The sequence below is a fragment of the Conger conger genome, chromosome 15 (assembly GCF_963514075.1).
Source record: "Conger conger chromosome 15, fConCon1.1, whole genome shotgun sequence".
Lineage (NCBI taxonomy): Eukaryota > Metazoa > Chordata > Actinopteri > Anguilliformes > Congridae > Conger > Conger conger.
Genome location: NC_083774.1, coordinates 21935863 through 21959719, shown reverse-complemented (window position 1 = coordinate 21959719; position 23857 = coordinate 21935863). Strand labels below are relative to the sequence as shown.

Below are 23857 nucleotides of genomic sequence, written 5' to 3'. Positions count from 1 at the left end.
CAGTTTCCTGGTGAAGCACAAATGCACAGCAGTGGTTTTCACTGTTGGTTCTGGGGCTGAGAGCCAAGAGGGATTTAAAGATTCCCACCCGACAAATCAGACTATTATAAATAGGCGGATCAAACCAATATGGTCTGATCAAACAGCTCCTGATAAAGCAGAGGGAGTAATTAAGGCTTAATATGCTTGCATAGATAAATGGTTGCATACCAACCAAACACAACAACTGCACCATAAACGTTCCCCCTGCTTAAGATATCGATCACTGGCCTGAAAAAATGAGATGGACGGGGATCAATCCAATGCTGACTAATCACTCCACCAGATCCGTGTCCCAGTCACAAACTTACCTGTGCAGTGTGCGCACCCGTGACAGAGAACATTCTGACAAGAAGCAGCAGCAACACCAAAAGATTCTGATGTCAAGGGGCAACGACTGTCGATCAAGTCCGCAGAGGTCATTCTGCATGGCAGACACGTTTTCCATCTCAATGTCGCCTCATTCCGATCCCTTTTAGATCAGGCATTTACAAATACACAGGGCTCGTGGATTACAAGCGTATGCGCCGTTACAATCTGCGCATTGTGCCTTCCCCGGGCCAGGGTGGAAGTGCGCGAGGAGTCTCCTGCTTTAAAGCGGCACATCTGAAAGCACACACAGGAAGGCTTAAGTGAATGGGCTGAGAGAGAACTTGTGGCAGACGTGTGCTGAAAGCACATCAGGGAATTGCAAGTGTGGTACCGAGCAGCGGGTTTCTTTCTGGGCGGAGAGAAAGCATAAAAAACTGACACCATTCTCCCAGACAAATTAAATCAGGGCAGCTTTCGATGTCTTATTTCTCTCTGTGGGTGAAGGTGCCGCAGAATGGCCGAAGGCCCGTTAAACGGGCTTCAGACGGCTCGATCCCTCGCTCAAAACTGACGCGTGCTTTATCACGTCAATATCATTGGGACATGGGCTTAGAACACATTACTGCTGCATGTGAAAACAAGTGAAGAGTGGTTCGTTTAGTTGCTCCGCTATGGATCCCTAAACTGATCTTCTGGTTTGTGCTGAACCATGCGCACCTCATTCATGTTTGAGAACAAGCGCATATCATCTCTTTTATCACCTCTGTATATTACCTGGCCCTGTATCTGAATCAACAGCTCTGCAGCAGGGCAGGGACATGTTGCCAGGCAGGCCTGTGCTGACAAAGGCAGGAGTCTATATCAGTGTGAAAAGGGAAGTACTGCAAGTTCACTAAAAATGGATTACCTATTATTTTCAAAAAGCCCTCACCTGTTCATCCGCTTTGCGGTGGAGCAGCGAAGTCAATCTCACGAAAGGGCAACTCGTCTGTTCCTACACGTTTTGGAATTAAGGCCAACTGTTTTTTGCGGTAAGAATGTTGCTTCACCGTGGTTTTGAAACAGACATTGCATAAAACTGAAGTCCCTTACATAAAAAAAAAAAAAGATGTTCGTCTTGCTGCCACTGTAAAAACTAAAATGCCTTTCCAACTCACTTGTCCTTTGATAAATGTATCGCCCCTTAGGGAGTCTACCCCTAGCCCAACGGTGTCAAACCCAATTCCTAAAATACACTGCGGCGAAATATTTCTTGAGTACAATGCACAATCTGCAGCTGTGGTTTTTCATGCGTCAGATTTATTTACTAAATCTTATACACAAAAAATATGCAATTAAAAAAGGTAAAACCGAACGGATTAACTCAGTGATTATGTAGGCAAAGTCGTCTGGGAGTAAGTGGAGCAAAAACAAACCTACAGGTGGCCTCAAAGGAGCCCTGTCTAATTCCTTTTGCATTAAGCCCTCTGCTTGGCAAGTACCCAGGAAAGGAGACAGAAAAACAAATAAACATGATTGTTTATGAAGTAATAAAGACAACTCATCACCTGGTTTTCCATTTTTTCCACCGGTAAAACAGTGAGGACTTTCTACAAGGTGGCTGTAGGGGTCAGTGGAGCCGTCTGGTCATTGACTGGACAGTAACCAGGAGGAGTACGGACATGCGGCCGCATTAGTGACACAGAAAGCCCTGCTGCACGGGTACCTGCTACTCTGCGACGTGCAAAACGGCACTTCCTGTACGGCTCTGCATGCACAGAAATCAAACCAGACAGCCGCAGCGGCTTAAAGGGGAAGCAAATTGGGACAAAAACAGAACCTCATTGGTCTGCCTCTCCATTTGTACTGTCTCACAGAACTTAATCCGTCTCTCTCTCCATCTCTCTCGTCTCATATCTTCTGACAGGGGAGAGACACAATCAAACCTGCAATTTCCCAAGGAGATCAATCAAACATCTTATCAATGTTCCAGGAAGGAAACTCATTTCTGCACCTGGGCTTGGGTGCTCATGACTTGACACGTACAGTACGCACGAGAACCCAGAGGAACCTTCAAGCTCGCTCACCCGCCACCATTCTCACAGCTCCATAGATCAACCCATGTCAGCCATATGTTGTTGAACCATTTAATTACCCAAAGGAATGCTTTAAACATTTAAAAAGGCAGCTCTTCTCTCATCCCAGGTCTCCTCAAAAACTGTTAAAGTTGAGCAAGGTCCCATGGTAATTTTCTTTCACAACTGAGACAGTTTCCTTCACAAGCAACTTGTGAATAACCCATAGTACAGTATATGGTACAGTAATATGGCTAAGGGATGTCACATCTAGACAGACATATCAGCTCGTTTCATTTGCAAACAAATCTCAGCAACAGTCCAGAGCACCATCAAACAGATGGAATAGCTCTTCATATTCCTAATTGCAGGAACACCCACAGACATTTTCCATTCCAGGTGATAAACAAAAATAAATTACTATGGGCTGCCCAACCACATAATTTACAGCTCTAAAAACAGCTATGGCCTCCAATGCACCGAGGTAATAACTTAAATGGCAGCTCTGCTACCACTGTAAATTCCCGTTACATTCTCCAGCCTGTGACTGAACATGTGCTGCATCACATACACAATCTAAATACAATGCGGTGGTCACTCAATGGTGAAGTTCATTTGAAACATTCAGAATGTCAAGATAGGCTTCTCCACATTACAGGACCCAAATTCCAAGTTAAATCCCAACAGGGTGGGGTGTAAGTTTAAAAAAAAAATTGGCTGGAGGAAAAAAAGAAAAAAGAAAAAAGAAAAAAGCATGGCAATCACAGACCAATTTCATCCAACAAAACCAACCAACCTCAACTGCTGATTCACTGGAAACTCCTCCATTATATACAAAGAAAGACTATATCAGGCTATTTTCTATAAGCTAAATAACCGCTGTAAATACTTCTTGGAGTAGTAACAAGTAAAAGACCATTTGGCAATGCTCTGTGGTAAGTGACATTTTAAAGGGGGAAATCGTTGCCTTTCTCCCCCAAGAGAGTCTGAGCGGTAATAGCCAGACAAATAGGCCAAATATCCACTTTTCCGCTGTCAGTCTACTGCCCATTATACTCAATGGCACAGCAAGTAAAGCCAAAAAGGCCTACAAGCAACCCTCCCCTGCACAATATAAGACTTACCACTCAATCATTGAACTGCACAGCGTTCACACAAGGGGCTTCCTGCCAACTCCCAATGCAAAACAAGCACCAGATCTCCTCCACTGCAGGGCTGTGTGGTAGTGATGGATTCTACATTCTGCGGACTTCAAATGCGCGACACCACAGCACTGCGGGATGTTTCCAGTGGTTCCAAATCACACAATATATAAACAGACAGAGGAAACCTGCCCGGCAACTTCGGAATGGGGGGAAAAGGGGAGCAGCTAAGACTCTGGGTTTCAGTAATCCCCTCCGAAACTCGCCGATCTGACTGCAGCCCTCGACGCCCAGGGGAGAAGAAAGGTTCTGCAAGGCCCTACTGGAAAAACAGGTGCACTGTGCATTCAACACACTTCATTCACAACACTGTGACCAACCTGCATCAGTTCTGACACTCTTCTGCAACACTGGCACACAGAGAAGGATGCAGACGCATTTCCCCTTAATGCGGTTTGTGGAGAACCGCCACATTAATCTAGCAAAAATCAGCCCTCTCCCAGGGGATTGCATCTCTCAGAGTAATTAATTTAGAGTTTAAGATGTAATTAGTCATGAGAATAATACAGGTCTTTTTGTTAATCTTCCATAATACCTATAAATTCAGTGCCCTACCATAATACCCACAAAAAGCATCAGTTATCCTCATTTAGTACTAAATTCTGACTGGGTCTAAGAAGGTGACCTCAGAGATGTTTCAAATCGCATTGTTGTATCATGGTAATCCCGCCAGTTGCACAGAACAAAAACCTTTAAGAGTGTCTATTTAGCAAATTTACACTTTGCAAGTCATTAAGGCGGCAGAGAAACTCGAGCTCCAGCACAGAAATTCCGATGGCACAGCGACTGCTCCCCTGTGGATTGAGAGCTTGTTTGCGATCAACGACACATTTGTTGAAAATAAAGCATCTGTGCTCAAAGACCAAATTTTGCTTACAACCAAAATGTTTTTGCACAAACTTCCCGCAAAAGAAAATGGGAAAAACCGCATGCATACGGACACACAGTGATGCCTTCTGATTAAAACCGTTTTCGGAATCCATCAGCATAATTAGTATCAACACATTTTTTAGGGGTCACAGAAAAAAAAGAACAGAACGGGATGTGTTCAAACACTGGGGAACTCAAGCATGTGCTCTGCAATGACTACAGAACTGAGAGTGAAAAGGGAAAGACGGCTGGCGGTGAACCTCTCACCTGTACTTCCCAGTGTTTTGTAAAATCGGTACTCCAAATGTAGCTGTGGTGCCCTTGACTTGATTGGTTCCTGGTGGGGAGGACAAAGAGAAAGGAGTGCTTCAGTTATAAAAAGCCCTTATTTACCATGATTCGTGCAACACAAGCTGAAGGGCTTATACATCGGAGTGCTTTTTCAAATGATTCAGTGTTCACCAAAACAGCAGCTGAGCGCAATTTCATCTGATGAAGTGAGTGAGCTTGGTACTGGGCCAAAGCTTATGTGGCATTCATGTTTAAATGTGCGCATTTGGGAGCTTTCCAGAGGAATATGTAGCTAAATTAATGCACCCTATTGGTCTAGAATGTAATCCTGAACGTGTCGATGTTGACGTTGAGCGACGCTCGCTAAAGCTATCCTGTAGCACCAGCGTCGCCCAGGGCCGCTTGGCCAGTGCGCTAAAGCCACTCTCCTGGCCTCCAGCTTTGGGCTGCCTGTGCCAGCTACAGAAACGTGCAGTCCTCCAGAGGGCTCCTCAGGGAAGGGAAGCAGTGATCAGCTTTTTTGTGCATTTCGTGCTTGATGGTGGACATCTCAGCAGTGAGATGGCCCTCTATACACAGTGGGCATTTTTAATTATGCAGTAAAAAAACTGTGGGGGGTGTTAAAAGGGTGGCTTTCTTTTGGGCTTGGGGCCTGAGCAGGCTGAGTGCCATTTCACAGCGACCTGGAGGACGTTCAGAATGCCATGACTCATTTCCAGAGGCGCTGCATTACCAGACACACCTCAGCTGGCATTTCCACCGGCCTCTGTTTATCTCCATGGAGAGCCACCTCATGCCTAGCAACAGACCATGCCACACATTTTTGCCTGACGTGTGAATGAAAGGCCCAACTTATTTCCTGACCGGATGACCAGGTACTAGCAAACACAGAGTCACACACACGGACACACACACCTCAACACACACACACAACGGTGTGCAGACACAACAGAGACTCCACCATATATTACAGAGCTGACTCGTGTGTGCTCTGTTCTCACTCTTGGGAGGTTATAACCAGAGGTTGCAGCACTTCCTTTTAAGATGCTAAACCTTCTCAATCTGCCATCTCGGTGCAGACCTGCATCAGTCCTGCGGGCTCATACTGCCTACCAGATGAGGATTTACTGCTCACAACTGAAAACCAATGCTACAAGACTGAATTCAAAATTACACAGCGGCAATTAAGGAAATAACTGCTTCTCCCACCCTACCGGAAGAGGACTGATATAAAGTTAGCAAATTTATATCCAAGTTTCTTGTGTTTACGATAAATCATGGTACACCAGGAAATGCCACTTAGCATCAACACATTTTTCCAAAGTGCTTCTCACATGCATCAGCCATTTCCAGTAAAAAAAATGTTCTTTACAAAACATTTTAATCCTGACTTGCCTTCTTGAAAAAGAAAGTGTATGGTCATACATTTCAGAACACAACGTGACGGCAACCATTTGCTGTGCCAAACAGACAGAACCGAGCAGTTCCATTCAAAAATAGCCACTGACCAAATCTCCATTAAGAATCTTCACTCAATAATGCATTACCAATGCTGATCGGTCTTATTCATTTCTGAACGCTGTTCATTTCTGGATCAAAGATGAATTCAAAAACAGAAAAGCTTTCCTGAACATATATTATTGAAGATATCCATTAGAGCTCCCCTCTAAGGGCTGATATAACACCACATATCATTATAGCTCAGCAGGTAAGCACTTCCATGTTGGGTCAATGGTGTATCACTCATACAACCAATATCTCTTCCAGACATAAACCAACTTTTTTTAAGCAAAGCTAAGCACCATTTCGGGTGAGGTCTAGTCACAGTGATACTGTTCAAATGAAGAAACACAGCCAATGCATTACTTACCAATTTGATGGCTACGTATTCATTGGTGTAGAGATTCTTTCCTGAAACAGAATAGAACAGAAAGAATATAAATTAAAATATAATGGCTCTTGTTCAATAGATAAACAGTGGCTGCCAAAAATTGATTACTTATACATTGTGTTCCAAAACCTTGTGTTCCCTCTGTAGCAACCAAGCTAACCTTCAAATCCTGCAGCTGTTTCAAAGAGCAAGAGCACAATGTATTTAAAAAAGGACAAATGACAACAAAAAGAGGGGATGTATATTTCTTACCAACATGTCACAAGTTATGTCCATTTCTACTAAAATTATTTTTGATTTTTTTTTTAATCATGAAAAGAAAATGAGGAAATTGACTGAAATAATGTCACCCTTTAACAATTTAACACTTAATTTGAGAACTATCAAACCAATCAAATACCAAAACTGTACCATTTTGATCCTGTTTAACAGTCAATCAAAATGTTAGGATTGAACCTAAGAGAATTACATTTCGTAACAAACAGTAAGTGCTCGGCCACCTAAAGAGTAATGCAGTTTAATATCATCCTTTCCCCCCTAACTAGTCACCAGATGAAGTTCTGACAGTTATACAAAGTACCATCGCAAACTCTCCACTAAAACCTATGAAAACAGATCTAATCTGTCCATTCTTCACTTTAGTTCCCATACACAGTATTCAATACACCTACAGCGGTACATATGACCAGATTCCTACATGAATTCTCATACAGTGTAGTACAGCTCTTCCACATCATTAATCAATATGAGCATGGTGTTATGATTCACTGCTCTTCTGGGTAATTATTTGGCGCCATAAACGCAATGATTTAAGGCAATGTAGCTTTTAAAGATCACAGATGCACTCTGCGTGCTTCGGTATGAAAGCAGGTTGCTAAGCACTGTGTTTTACTGTCATGTTTATGTCACAGCAGTGATGCCCATTTTAATAATCCTGGCTATATTCAGTGCTACTGTAAATCCTTGCTGCTTGTGACCAGTGTGCATTAGGAAATGAATTGGCCCGTATGAGCCTTTTAAGATTATATGAATAAGAGCTTCTTCCAAATTAAAGTGTTGTTGGTGTTGTCATTGTTATTTTTTTCCACCCAGCAGAGAAAATCCTGCCAAGAGATCCAGGCATGCCACTTCTTTGGGCCTGACTGGTTCTGAAAGCTTACAGGCTGCATTCCTAGGAAAACAATCTCAGGCTACCGCTCGCTGTTCTTCAGCAATCCCAGATTTTCCCCTGCTTCAGCCAACATTTCTCTCCTGATCATTACAGAGAGGATGACGACGTCTGCACTAACAAGCACACTGCAGAACCTGCGCCTCTCTCTCAGCACCGAGTTACTCTAACGTGGACTGCTGGCTGCAGAATAAGGTTGTTAACAGTGTCAAAGCAAACGGAGAATGAGTGTTGTTCTTTGGCAGACGCCGTTACGTGACCTCAGAGAATAAAGTCCAGGGCTCAGGCACTGTACAGCGGGGATATGATTCTGTACATTGTCTTTGGGGGGCAAAGGGTAGGGAATGGCAATCTGTGGAAACTTGAATAACAAGAGCGTCAGGCGGCACAGCCCGTTAATGACGAGAAAACGGCTCACCGCCGCATTAAAGAGACCCTTTTCCCCAGAACACCGAGTTTGACGTCTGTTGGGCCGGGTTCTGAGGACACAAACCCATCTGCTTCTCGCAGGCGGTGAGTCTGTATTTAACTCCGGGGGAAAAGAGGCCAACGGGCAGTCAAGGTCGCGATGAAAACTGCCACATGTGCAAGCGCGTCTGACTCGGAAGGCTGGCTCCATCATGACCTCTATTCTTGGTGAAAGCCGGGCGAATCTCTCCATTTTTTCTCCATGAAGAACAGCAGAGATCAGCTCTTTGTATCATTTTATGGTGCACCTTGAATCGACAGAAATGACCAATGAGAGTGCCTCTGAAATCTCAGGGATAAAAATAAAAATAAAAAATAAATGAAAAAGGGCATTCACCATAGAAATCGGGGGAGATTAAACAGATATGGACATTTGGAGAGTCAAAAGCAATAGCTTTTAAAGATTACAGATGCACTCTGCGTGCTTCGGTATGAAAGCAGGTTGCTAACCACCGTGTTTTACTGTCATGTTTATGTCACAGCATAAACATGACCGTACCATGCAACACATGGAGTTAATTATCCTGCTTTCACAATAAATAGTTGTAGACATATCGCAGAAAATCAACCGGCAGCTAGATCAGTTTCTGCACACTGGAAAGCACTTTGATACAGCTACTGTAGTTCTATGCAATGAAGTGCTCTAAAAATACATTATTAAAATGTTATGTATGAAATGTATGAAAATACTTTGAATTAGCACAATTTATGCTAGAAAATTTGCAGGGGGAAAAAAATCCCAGTGCCAAACTAAATCTCAAATGCCGTTGCTACCACCCAATTCCTGTCAGCATACTAGTGTCACGCACTATGCAAGCTTCCAGTAATTGGAAATATGAATCCTTCCCACAAATTCTCAGATCAGTTTTCCTTCCAGTATGTCAGACTGGTACATAATTCTCTCCATATCACCTGCTCTTCTACTGGGACACAAAGCGATGGGAAAACTTTTCTGATATGCAGATATTATTTTAGTGGTTGGTGAATTCGCTCCACTGAGCTGCCCTCATTAGTGTGTGTGTGAGAAACATGTCAGGCCACTGAAACATTTCGGTCTTTCACTCTCTTTTATGCCATAAGGGAAACCACAAGTCCAGAGGAATGTATTTTTCATAAATTAAATTCAAAACCTTGAAGTGAGAGATTAATCTGTCATTTTTAATATTTATTTTCTTTTGGAGCTTATTTTCAGAAATATATTTCACTTTGTAGTCATTTTCAAATATAGTTTAAGATTACTTTCATCGCTGGCCTAAATGATTTCTGGTTCTTAACCCTTACTATCAAAATGCTTTTTGTGAATGGCCCAGAAGGTGAAAAGGCTGCATTGCCCCCCACCATAACCTCCAAACATAACAAAATATGTGAAGTGGCTGCAGAGGAGATTCTAATGCACAGTTCTGAGAGGATTAGGCTGCCAGTAGGGTCCAGGAATATTTCCATATATTGATATTTTTCAATATGAACCTTATGTTGTGTCAAGTGCGTAAAATACAAAAATGTCTCCAGTTAATTTGTCAGTTAAAGTCAGGATTCCCAAATGGATTATCAAATGTTATATCACATTTTACATTTCTGGAACTGAAAAGAAAAAGTGCAAGAAGTAGAAAAGTGAATTGTTACCCAACAATGTATTTCCAGTATACCAATGAATACATGCCATGGTTTGTCATAAAATTGACTATATTCTCTATATATTTAGATATTTTCCATTAATATTTTGATCCTGAAAAATCACAATATTGCTATCCTAGCAGCCAACTAAAAGCATCCCACCCATTTCACATTTTGCAGGCCTGCACAGGATGTATACTCGACTGCACTGTAACTGAACCTATTGGGTCCAAATAAGGTAATATTTTACTTGGCATAGCTAAACCATATGCCAAGTTACCTTATGATAGCAATATGACTTTTCCAAGTCCCTTCGAGGTCCCTCGCCCCCAAATAAAAACACTAGGCTATATAAAAATGGTTCCAAACCATCAATAAAGTAATATAAATATGGGCACAAACATATCCCTGGAAATGAATTCATTGAATCAGCTCTCAACTGCATCCACTTTGAGCAATGTGTGAATTCGTATGCAAGATTAGTTCTGACAGGTTACATTTACTTTTTTTGTCTGTTTGTATAATATGCAGTTTTGCATTTCATTCATACACAATACATTCCTAACAAATGTATATTTTGTAGATTACTTTAAACACTTAACCTATAATGTGGAAACATTTCCTGTCTCAACTCAACACAGTTTGGACTAAATCACATTTGGCATGCTGATTTGGCCTTATAAGAAAGCTCTGGAACCAAAATTATTAATCTGTGAGATACAAGCCAACAGAATTTTCACTAATTCGCAGGACACCAGAACTTGCCCCTTCTTCATTACTAGGTCTAGGTTCTTATATCACTTTAAAGACCCTATTCTTTACATATATGTATATTATGTTCAACCCAATATGAAAGGTAAGAGAGTCATGAGTGATTATAATCTTGAAATGGGACTAGCAAAAAAAACCTACATTTTAAAATGGATTGTATTTTCACCAAAGTTAGGTTATAATGTCAACACCATACCTGGAAAATTAATTGTCAGATAAACTAGTCATTGTTGAGAGGTATCATGACTCATCTTAAGTAGCATCACTTGTTTTGCATCACTAATTCCTGGCTTTCCACCCTCCCTTTACCTGGGAGTCAGGTGTGAAGACTGGCCAATCAGTTGCACTAATCACCCAGGAGAAAAGACTGGCGTTGGAACGGTGAGTACGGACTGGCAAACCAATTGCAAAACAGTATGGATTTCTGTGTTTAATTTCTTTAAATCTAGGGTTGGTGTTATTTATTTGCATATTGGATATTTCGTTTATTAACAGTGCCAACTACCTGATGCACAATCTTATCCCAACTGGTGAAGAACAGGATCCTGTCATTTGGTGGCGATCCACATTATCCCCTGATGGTAAAAGCCAATATGTGCTACTGGTACACCATCAGTGCTCGGCACTGCGGGAAACATCACCACTCTATTGCACCTCCTAACACCAGGGAAGGAGAACATGGCCGGCTAACACCTCATAAAACAAAATGAAACGCAGAAAATATCAAAGTAGTTGGCTTTTAGCCCGGGGAAATATTATAATTTAATACAGTAGACAGATACACCTGCCATCAGGGTAGATGTATTACTATATGCCACCTATACATTGCTAGTGTTTGACCTAATCATTGGTCGGTCACAGCTGCAATAACAAACAGCAGGTACTTCAGCAAGCTGAAACAGAACAGATATTTCATGTGTGGCCATTCATTTACCAGAAAATAAAGTGGTGTGTGTCTGCGGAATAAAATTTGGTGGGCTCTCCTCTCAGGAGGCTTTCTAGATTAACATATAAATTAGCCAAGGTTTACCCCAGGTAATTCACAAATCAAACACCAGTGTGACGGTGCAGCTATGATGAGTAATATTCAATTCCTTTATTTCCCTGTCATCAGCACAAAGAGGCTAAAAGGAGCAGACGTAACATCATGGATAAATAAGACAACACAAGCCTGAACCAGGGAATATCCAGAGCCCACTGCTCTGCACCTGTTCTGGGTGGTGACAGCATTACTGTGTGTGGAAATGGGTTCATGCACTGAAGAACCTGAAAGGCTGTGATAAGAGTATATTGTTTTGTCCTTGCAGTTGTTTTATTTGGCATTGGTTATCTGATATTAAGTACCTTGAGTGAGAACTGTTTGAATTAATGTGAAATGTGCCTTATAATAAAGCTATTCTTATCATAAGGACAATTGTTGGGTAATTCCATGTCAATTTAACACACTTTTGGACTGCATTGTCACAGATTTCAATGATATCTGGCATGATGATTTGGCCTTATAAGAAACCCCTGGAAATTACACTTGCTTCATAAAACTGGGAGATAAGGGCTAACAAAGTTTGCACTCATTTGCAAGATGCCATGGCTTTGGCTTGTCCCATCTCCATAACTGTTGGTCTTAGAGAAATGGTTCATGTATCATTTTTAGGTCTGCACCAGTTCTATCTTTTACATAGACATTATGTTCATCCTAAAATGAAATAGTTTACCTTTTCAGCAAAGTTAGATTATAATGTCAACAGTCCCCAAAAAATTTGGTCTTGGATATTTCAGTCATTGCGGAGATTTTATTTATCTGAAGTAGAATCACACGGTACTGCATCACTAATTCCTTGCAATACAGCCCTGGTTCTTTTCTCCTGGGTAATTAGTGCTACTGACTGGTCAGATTTCACACATCACTCCCAGGTAAAGGGAGGGAGGAGAACCATAAGTTGCTGATCCCTGCAATAAAGGTTAGGCATTACAACAATCAGAATCGGCATAATACCTTTTGATGATTTGGGATTGTAATTCCCTTATCAAATAAAGTTGCCCATACTTCTTTTGATTTTATAACAATCAATAAAAAGATGTCATTGTTACTTTCACCATGCAATTTGGCATTTAGGAGCATGATTTGAATAGCTCTGGGCTTCACACATTTCTGTTTTTTGTTTTTTTCCCCGGAGTATAAGGAAAATAAGGAAAACAGTTGGATGTTGTGTGCTACACAGTACAGCAACATTGTAAGGAATTAGTGATACAAAACCATGTGATGTTACTTCAGAGAAGTAGTGCTATCTCGGCAATGACTCAAATATCCAAGACCATATTTCCTGGAGATGGTGTTGCCATTACAACCTAAGGCTGAGGCTGGTATCTTCTAGTCAGCTGGACATGTTGCTTGGCCATCGTGCATACATGACCTCTGATTAGAGCACAATTATCATTAAACTGGACATGGCTACTGCACAAGGCTAGGTTTATGACACAGTAAATCAAAGCACTCCTTGTCTCCAAAACCTCTGCAAAGTAGTTGAGAGGAGATATGCAAGTAGAAAGACTTGCATATCTAACCAGAGAGCTAAACTATCTAGGAACACAATGTATACATGGTTCTCAGTATTGACAAGCAAAGACCAATGATCCCACTTGAAACATAGTAACCTGCCTGGAATGATGCCCAGCTACATTATGAAGGAAAAGATAAGGGATCTCATCTCATTAACCCCTTACGGGCGGATGCATTACATTACCTTACATTACAAGGCATTTAGCAGACGCTCTTATCCAGAGCGACCTGCGTGTTACATCTCCCTTAACAGACGGATGTGACCTGCACGTTACATCTCCCTTAACAGACGGATGTGACCTGCACAATACATCACCCTTAACAGACGGATGTGACCTGTGCTTTCGATCTCCCTTAACAGATAGATGCAACCTGCGTGTTACATTTCCCATAACAGACAGATGTGACCTGCACATTACATCTCCCATAACAGACAGATGTGACCTGTACATTACATCTCCCTTAACAGACGCATGTGACAGCAGCGTTGTATTTGATCATATGACTGTTTTTCAAGACACATGACCGTTGAAATGAATTGTGATTCCAAGGCCTTTCTATGGGTTTTCTATAGGTTGCCTTTGTCCATAATGGGTTAATAAGATTTTTTGCTGGAGGCTTGAAATGGAGCAACAATAAAAGCTTGTTCTTTCTGAAACCAGGGGTATTAATGAGATGGCAATCTCACATGAGCTTGCCGGGTGTTTTTAAGCCAATACGTCACCTTGGATATGAAGTTGTCAGATGGGCAATAATATAATCCAGTCACAGATGAAAGTGCAGGCAGGCATTACTATTAAATAAACAATTACAAAAATAAAGAAATCTAACAGTCGTGTACATGAAGTATGTTTTCTTGCTTGTTTTCCGACATCTAGTCCTATACAGTAGGGCTCTCAGTCTACAGTATAATGGTCTGGATTTGCAGAATCCTACATGTGTTAATTTCTAATTAACATTGTTTTATGAAACTGCAGCATTCGATCATTAAACCAATGGGTATTTCAATAACACTAGTAACTTCAAAGCAATTATATAGATATTTAGATTAGGAGCAACAAATTATTGGCAAAATTGTGGCCCAAGATGAATTCCATATTCAACAGCAGAGGAACCCATCCGATAATTTAAAAAAATTTTAATAATCCAAAATATGAGCAACTTTGCGATGCTATGAGCCCACAGTTGCATCACCCAGTTGTAAGATTTGTTGTAGTATCCTCTTCAGGATTTTATCAGCAGATATATAGTGACAGACACTCCAGCTAATTAACATTTAGGAGTAAATAAGGTCCTCCCCCATCCTCCCTACCAAAAAAGACAAAACATTTTCACATTGCTGGCCCTCTCATTGCACATCTTATGGAATTAATAAGAAATGCTTGTTACTGTAAATAAGAAAACACATTTAGATTTCTAACATTGTTTGGTCTGGCTTGTCTACTGAAAATTCATTTAAAACAGAAGAATTCATGCGGCAGTTGCAATTTGTTATTTTTTTCTTTCCCCCTCTAAATCAATACAAAAACTAAGAAAATAATAATACTATGGTCACGTTTTGTAAAATGTGTAAATGACAGCACACAGCTTTAGCGTCTCACTGCTTTGGCTCACATCGGGCAGAATTAATGGCACTTTAATGAGCAATCGGGTCGACTAACAGGAGCCGCGCCAAACCGCGGTTCTTACCGAGCTTCAGCTCGCCGAAGTTCCCGCAGCCGATCTTCTTCCCCACGCGGAAGTTGGGCCCCACCATGAGGACACCGGAGGAGGCAGAGGAGCTGGAGGGCCGCGAGTGGCCGCTGCGCCCCTGGGCCACCTTGCTGCTCCTCGCCGGACGCTCGCCCTCCTTCTCCCTGGGGTGATCCATGACTCCAAGCGCCGGCCACGAAGGGACCCAGAGAAACCACAACTGTGCCCGCGGCAGCTGCTCAGGCCGGCTCAAGGCTCATGGGACGAGGGCCGCTGCCACGCCCGTCACTTCAACCACGCCGGCAGGACGCCAACCGCAGACCTCCACATGAGGGTGGGGCAGAGGAGACGCTCGGGAAGGAGGGAGGGACCTGGAGGAAGAGGAGGGAGAAAGGGCGGATCGTTAGAGGTACCCATCAGTCGATGAAGGGAAGGGGTTACTCTCAGTTTCACAAACGCGTGCTCCTGTCAGGCCAGCACGGGGAAGCCAAGATTCATCTCATAACCCTGTGGCCCCTGGCTGAAGCGGAAACGTTCAGGCATCAATTCAGAGAAACTAATAAAAAAAAACCAGTGGGACTCCCCAAGGGATGAGCGTTTAGGAAGTGAAGATTACAACATTTACTCGCTTAGCTGATGCCCTAACATGGGGCAGTTCCATAGCTCACTGTTGTTCAATACTACCTATATTACATGCACGAAGCCAGCAGGATACTGAATTTATTGCTACCTCCGGCTACGTAATCTTGCATGTGGCCTTGCCAACTGCGGTGTCCCATCCTGCAGCTCAAACCTGTAACCAAGCAATTATAACCCCAGCTCCCTCATAGCCCTGTCAAACCATGCTAGCTGATACTCTCTCAGTAACAGGCCCCAGTAATCAGCTCCACTGGATGCACAGCTGCTTGGTGAAAATGAGCTTAGTCAAATTGCTGATAGTTCATTCCATTAAGGGAAAAGTATGACACAAAGAACTGATCAAAAGACCAAAATGAAATGAAGAGGCAGTACTGTAAGAAACCACATTTATTCACACAAGTCAAACCCTCCACCCCCACATTGAACACAGCAGCATTCCCACATGACACCATTTGCCAGGGAATCGGAACAAACCCCCCCAAAAAGGTTCACAAAGTTCAAATCAAATAAGCCCTGATTTCAATCGCAGATCCTCAGAAATCACACCACCCACCGTGTGGAAAGCGATGTGGGCTGAGATTATGTAAAGGCTATTGCATAACCTCCGCTCCCCCCACAAGGACGGGCCTTTTCACTGCTCGAGTGTTTCAGGCCCACCTCTGACCCCCCCCCCCCCCCCCCCCGGTCCTTCAGTCAGCCCCGGGGCATCTTCAGAACATGACACTCAAACACTTTTTCTTTAATTTGTTTTTTTAAGCAACACCTTCATCTGGGGTGACACGGATAGCTACACGGTTTTTCACATTTCTTACACAGCCAGATGTGCCAAATCATTTCAGGTAAAGTACCATGCGCACGGGTAAAAACGGCAGAGGCCCACCTGAAATGGGAACCTCGCATAACCTCTGCATGGCGAGCCTAAAGCTCCGCACTTCACTAGTATTTCCATACCCCGCTAGATTCACACACCATTCCAAACATGAATTAGACCTGCGCTCATATGAAACGGGACCTGATGCAAGACGCATTAAGCGGGTCTCTTTATTTTCCTCTTCTGCCTCCATTTCCTCCTTCGCTTTTTCTCCTCTTTGATGTCTCTTCCTCTCCCTGCTCCCCTGTGTTCTCACATCCTGAAGCTGGTTCTCCTCCTCTTCCCCTTCCTCGCTCCCCTGCTCTCTCCTCCACACACTCACTTGGGGGCGGTAAGCCATACTGACACAGGGGACTCACTGGGGAGATTTATTACCAGCGCACTCGATGCAGTTGGAGGCAAAATAAATGGCAACTGGACCAAGTCACCCAAAAATGAAATCACAGAAACGTTAAATCACAGCTCTGGCACGGTTGACACCCCCTCTACCCCTGTGCCCTAGTGAGTGGATTCCGGGAAAGGAACGTGAGGTGTAGGAACAACCATAGCCAATACTGGCCTAATTGATCTCATTCATTTCAGATGAAGGTCCAGGCGGCTCATACCAGACAAGGCCTTCAAGGATTTCCTGTGGAGGCAATGGAGGAATGAGGAAGTGTGTCACTGGTTTCCCAGTTTCCTTCCTTCGAACACGTCCCTGCCTTTGGTTCCACGGTGTCCAAAAAGCACGCTGACCCCCTCAGAACACAGGCCCATCTGTATAGGACTCTCTCTGTGACAATTTGGTTCCAAAAATTGAAAAAAACTGGGAAAAGCAAGAGAAACCAAAAGGAACGTGAATATGTTGTGTTCCAAGCCAAGGGTGTAAAAAAATGCTTTCTCAGAAATACAAAAGCAAGAGAGCTTTGCACTGGTATAGACCATAATACAGAACAAACGTGTAAAACAAACGCGGGTACTTGCTTGCATGCATAATATATGCATAATACACACAACAATGAGTATGTACACACATGTATTTGCATAAATCCACAATATTCCTTGACATAAGAAGTAAACTCGGCTTTTAGCTTAATGTTGCAAGGGTGTTGTTTGGAGGAAACATTTTCTCTCAAGTAAAACGAATGAAAGTGTGAAAATATCTTTCTGATTTACAATTGGATTTAGAGTTTAGTCACTCCGCAGACACTTTTAATCTCTCCTACCACCATTGTTTTGCCCACTGGCAACAAAAACAAAGAAGAGGGAGGCCTTTTCACCTTTTAATATTTTTTGAGTGTAGACTCACTGACATAGACTGGTTTCTGTTTTTTGTGTAAAGCTTCTCATTTGATTCTTCCATGGTAGACCAAAGTAGATCTTGCAAGCCGTCACACATTTTATATCCAGGTCTATAATGTAGACCTGTAATAAAACAGCAGTGTCTAGGTCACAGATTTTGCTTTCTAGCTTGTGGTTACTGTTGCTGTGTGAAAGGCTGTAACAGCAAACCAGCAATTCAGCTCTATATATAGTCAGCACTGACCTTGTCAAAGTGACACACAGCCAAGCTTTGTCTCAAAACTCAGCAGTGGGAACCAAGACACAAACCCAGGAGGACAAATCCAAGCACGAGTTCAGGTCAGAGGGTAACAATTTTGATGTATTCCCTCAAAAGCATTTTTTTCTAACATTGAGTATTATATTTGGGCAGTACATGAGCAACACTGACTGTATTTCCAAACTTGGTTTAGAAATATTTTATGTTTCTAAAATTCAGTCATGACATTGCTCATCATTCTATACACTTCAGTAGGCATGGAGTTAATTATTTATGGTGGATAGTCTCTTCAGTTCCCCCTGGGTCATTCTGTGAGAAAATCAACCACAGGGTGTGGGCGTTGACCACTCCTCTTTTGCTCTTTTTTAAATAAATTCAATAAAGAACATCCAAAACATTAGCCTTTGTCATTCCAGAAATATTGTCTCTTAAAAAAAGACAATGTGAGGAACCCAGAAAAATCACTCGCAAGTGGAAATTGGGGTGGGTGTTCATTTTTGCAGCCTCATATCTTTGGCATTAAAGCAGCGACAAACCTGAAAACAAGTAGTCTGACAATTTCCTGTCTAGTTTCAGATTATGAACTCCAATTTACATAATTCTGCTACAGTATTATGGGTAATATATAAATGTTCCTGTAAATTGAGGTCCTGTTTGAACTGATCTAAATGTATATTGATATATTTTCCCGTAATGGTTTGCACCACTTCCCAGGGCAGACAGAAGGCAGCAGTGGAGGATGTGGCCAAGTGGAGGACATTCAGATCCTTCTGAATATCACCAATTAGTCCAATTTTCCTATGTTGATTGTTGAAAATGGTTGTTGGAAGTATGGAAAAACTATTGAATGGATTCTTTCATATGAAGGAAGCAATGGGAGGAACACAGGATGAAGCCTGAAGGTCACCACGGAAACCTCAAAAGGTCAGTCACGTGCACATGCATTGCCCTGCATAGGCACCATACCTTTGAACTGTCAAAGCTCTGTTCACAATGTCAACACGAGTAGAAGAGAGGATGCTTACAAACAAGAAATAAGAAAATAACTGAAATCAATAAACGGTGTAGCTAATGCGTGGGAAGAGACAAATGTATTTATTTTTTTATAATAATAATAAAAATAAAATAAAAATTTGAAATTCAACATTACCATTTGCCAGTGTGAATGAACTGCACAACCAAACAGTAAACAGTCCAGAGTAGTAGTTTAATCTACTGTACGCTGCTTTCCTGAATCTACAAAGGTTGGGAGACACCACACTGACGCAGAACAAGCACTATTATCCCTGGATTCCAAATAAACTTAGGCTCACCAGTTTGAAAAAACCGTGCTAGAATAAGCTCACTGTTACGTCTGACAGCAGCTGAACGGCGCTGTATGAGTGTGTTTGAAGCGGTCTGGAGCAAAGCTGTGAATGGGGCATTGGACATGGAAAGTGCTGAGGAAACCCCCTGGCCCACTCCCATCCTCTTTCAAGGTGGATTAAGGGTAATGCAAAGATAGGTGGGTAAGGGGGGGGGGGAATCAATCAACGGCTGTAAATAAACCCTGATGCACACCCCACCTGCCCTGGGTCACAGGGCAGAAAGCAAACATCAGACACCACGGCACTTCACCAGGCAGGCCTCATGAATAATTTAAACCTTTAAAAGGTTTAGCTGGGACTTGGGAGGGCTGGTAGGTCATTTCAATGGCAAGACGCAGAGCAAGGAACGCCTCCACACCATCGCGGCCACCCCAGCCATTGGCTACGAGCGCCTGCGTTTAGTGCTTCCTAGCCAGCTTCACTCCCCCCTCCCCCAAAACAACTCCCCAGGGCTTGCTGGGCCCTGTTTCAGACTGGAGCCAGCTGGATGGAGTTGGGCTGTATCTGTGAAGCACGGGACTCCAAACAGCAGACACAGGGACAGGCATAGTGTCCTGAACAAAGGAGAGGGGCTAAAATGTGTACCTGTAACGGTGCACCATTACATTACATTACGTTACATTACATTCATTCTTGCTATAAGAGCCTGGTGCAGATATCCTGTAACTGCTCTTCAGGTACACACACATGCCCCACTCCAGTCTTCAAAATGAGCACAGGAGAAGACACGGCTCTTCAAACAAGCCAAAGAAAGAACAACAAAAACATCTTGAGCAATTTAACTTGATTTTACATGGAGTGAAACTGCCACTCTCCTTGCACAGATAACTTCAGGCAATGGCCAGGAATCTGCACCATGACCAAAGCTTAGCAGGCAGGGACGGATTGGAATGGAAATGTTTGGGTTACCTGCCACTGTTCACAGAAGCAATGCATCACAGTCCAATTCTTTGGCCCCAAACTAAATTAAAACTTTTAAATTAACTCATACTACTCCAATCTGTATTGTATCCAGTATGCAGCCTACCAAACACTAAAAAAAATAAAAATAATAATTTAAATAAGCAAGCAGAAATCTTCCGACCTCAGGAAATATGACAAATGAGGTGCTCAATTGCTTTAGAGTGGCACAGGCATCATTTGATTGATTCAGTCAAAACCTGGCAGAGAAACATTTTACCCAAATTCATTACCACACTTCATACAGTGCATCATGGGTTTTCTCATTGGCATGTGACCAACCCTGCAGTACAGCTAGCAAACACATTACCACAATGAAATTCAACCATATGAGTTCATAAATAAAATAAAAATAAACTCTCCCCTTTAGATTTCTGGGCACAGCTCAAAATGGTCTCAAAGTAGAATCTCATCTTGTTCCTCTTCGACTAAGTTAGCGAAAGCAGGCAAAAGCGTTCTGAAATCCTCACACAATTAATTTATCATCACAATAACAGCCATACTCCACGCCAACAGACGGAGTGCAAAATTGAGACTTACCAAGCAGCTGAACTGTCAGATACGTTTCATTTGCATAAACATGCACTTCTTAATTGAACATTTGGTACTACCCGCTGCATTCAAGATGACAAATCCTGATAGTTTAACTATTTGTTTTAGGATGACACAGAAAAGTGTACTAACCAGAATTAGCATCAGGTACAACATGAATGAATGGCGTCTTATGAACAAGCTACAGTATTAGGTTCTAGGGCTGTTCTAGATGGTCAAGACACTGCAAACAGAAATATGCCGGTGTTATTGTTACAAGTACTGTATCTCCAACCGATGAACATGGGAGAGACAGCAAGTCGTGTGCGAAGGGAGGGAGGCCTGTTGCCGGAGCGATGTGCATGAGACCACAGTGACTCACCACGACTGAATCACATCGCCTCCATAGATCTGCGCATGGAAAGGGAGCCAGTCACTCTCAAGGGCAGCTCCGCAGTGCTCTCGTTACATAAACCGCAGCACTATACCTGACTACAAAGCAGGGAGGGCTTGCAGAACAGTGCGGAGCACTGGGGGTTAATCGCCGAGCATGTTACAGCAACCGTGGAAATCAGGAACCTATTCAACCTCTGCACCACTCAGAACACTGGTCATTCTACGGACATCAAATTAATTTACCTCGCCAGAGAAAATTGACATTTATTATTTTTCATTGCACGTACTGAACGCAGTGGAAATTATATGCAGTTCTTGGCTTGATTAATAATAAATGGTTACATTGTTCTATATTACGCAACATGACAATGGTCAAAAAGAAAGCTAATGGAAGCAGAGTCCATTCACACCTTCGGTTAACATGAGCTGCCATGAGAAATATGCCACTGTCAATCTATGAATGAACAAGATTCAGTTTGCAAAAACAAATCAGGGAATAAGCCAACAGACAAATGCAACTGAACCTAAAAACAAACTATGGTCTTAGGAGGCAATGGAAAGCAGGCAATTGGCAATTTCTGAAGTAGAATATCCTGGTAAATTAGCCTATTCTCATGTCAGTCTGGCAAAGATGGGCTCATTCAGCACTGATATAGAGAGGGAATACCCCCTCAGAACCCCCTGAATCCGTAAATAGAAAGCAACATTCATTTTTGGAATAATTTCTTCCGAGACTAAACGACAAGCTCAACGGTGGACAAAATGCATGGAACAGAGCCAAATGAACAGCACAGAAACAGCAAACTGATCCATCAATAACTGAGCCTTTCTTGACCTTACAGACACCTTTTCTGAAAACAACTGCTGAGGCACAGTTCTTTCCTAATGTGAGTAAATTCGAGCCCCTACAGGTGACGCAATCACCTGATCTACAGTTCAATTTGCCTTCAGTCTGGTCTTCAGCAAGCGAAACGCAAGCTCTAGGGCTCTATTGAATTGAGGTCAGGCAGTCAAGAACATTCCACTTTTTGGCCCTAAAAAAGTCCTTGGTTGCTTTGGCTGAATGTTTTGGATCGTTGTACTGCTGCATGATGAAGCGTCATCCAATCAGTTTTGATGCATCTGCTCGGATCTGAGATGTTTCTCAACTGGGAATTCATCCTGATGCTGCAGTCAACAGTGGCACAAGTGAGCCAGTTCCAGTGGCAGCCATACATGCCCAAGCCATAGCACTTCCTCCACTCTGTTAGACAGATGATGGCATGCGGTGATCCTTTTTTTGCTGGCGTAGTCTTCTCTTGATGGTCATCTTTGAGACTTCTATGCCTACAGCCTGGAGAGTGTTCCTGATCTGTTAAACAGCGACAAAGGGATTTCTCTTCACCATGCAAAGGATTCTTCACTACACTGGTCTTCCGTGGTCTACCAGGTTGTTCGCCATTGCTTAGTTCAACAGTGAATTCTTAATGTACCAAAATGTTGATTTTAATACGCCTAGTTATTTCTCACATTTATTTATTCAGACTTTGGACCTCATGCAGATGGCACTCCTAGAATCAACTCCAGACCTTGTGTTAGCTCTTTTAAGCATCAACTAGTGATGAAACTTAACACACCTGTGCAAGAAACATTTTAGCAGCCAAATGCCCAATTACTTTTGGTCCCCTAAAATTGGGGGGGTATAATGGCTACAATTCCCACATTATTCACTTCACCCAATATGGATGTAAAAACCCTCAAAGTCTGTACTTTAACTGCCTCGCCATGGTTTCATTTCAAAGCCGATGTACTGGAGTGCAGCAAAAATAATACTTAATACTGTCTAAATAATTAGACTGCACTGTATAAAGGCAGAAGTTCTCAGGACTTCACCAAAAAAGCAGTATACAGTAAGCAAGCAAACAAATGTAATTAAGTATGTGAAGTGGCTCGCAATACAGTGGCTCGTAAGCATATCTCTCGGCATGCATTCCTTTTACACAATGCTTCCTACCCTATTTGATCAAAAAGCTTTAAAACATGCACACTGCGTGCAGACAGTGCATTCCAAACCATACTAATCAATAGTGGCTCCCAGTTAGACACCTGCCATATTGTGTCAGTTGGCTATTTGGCAGCACCACCTTAAAACGTAGCATCCCCTCACTGCTTTAAAGGAGGGGACGGAAAATGATGCAGAGTGAAACCAATCAGTAACACACAAAGAGCCTAAAGATGCATTCATCTGCTTAAAGAGGACAAGTGTGACAGAGGGCGTGGCAATCAATTTGAAGTTCTTTGATGAAAACCGCTGGGCGAATACATCGATCCGCTGATTAAAAAACTTCCACAGAGGCAAGGGAGCACAGGAAGGATCCGACAACTCCAGGTTTGAGTTTGCTTCTTTACCAACAACTGAGGATTAAAACATGGACAAACCTACGTTTAGATATTTTCATCCAGAATTCTGAAGAGCAGTACCTCTCCATTTCAGTGACATTTTATAATAGTCTGAAAAAAACCTTGAGGTTCGTCTAGCTATGAACAAAGGCAGCGCACAAAAGACCAGCACTATGCCATCCTTGGAAATGATGGCTTCTTGCATCTTTCGCTGTTGTTTTTTAAATCGCACACAAACATGTGAT

At 42.5% G+C, this 23857-nt stretch overlaps 1 protein-coding gene across 5 annotated transcripts in view; it reads right to left on the bottom strand.

The window, feature by feature from the left end:
* Nucleotides 1-23857, bottom strand: part of csnk1g1 (casein kinase 1, gamma 1) — a 61827-nt gene that overhangs the window by 32032 nt on the left and 5938 nt on the right. For all 5 annotated transcript variants that reach the window (XM_061221286.1, XM_061221285.1, XM_061221287.1 and 2 more), the window contains exons 2-4: nucleotides 14927-15300; nucleotides 6639-6679; nucleotides 4745-4814 (exon numbers count right to left, since the gene is read on the bottom strand). In XM_061221286.1, coding sequence (XP_061077270.1) covers nucleotides 4745-4814; nucleotides 6639-6679; nucleotides 14927-15107 — 292 coding nt within the window. In that variant the 5' untranslated portion in view covers nucleotides 15108-15300. The remainder of the gene's footprint in view (nucleotides 1-4744; nucleotides 4815-6638; nucleotides 6680-14926; nucleotides 15301-23857) is intronic.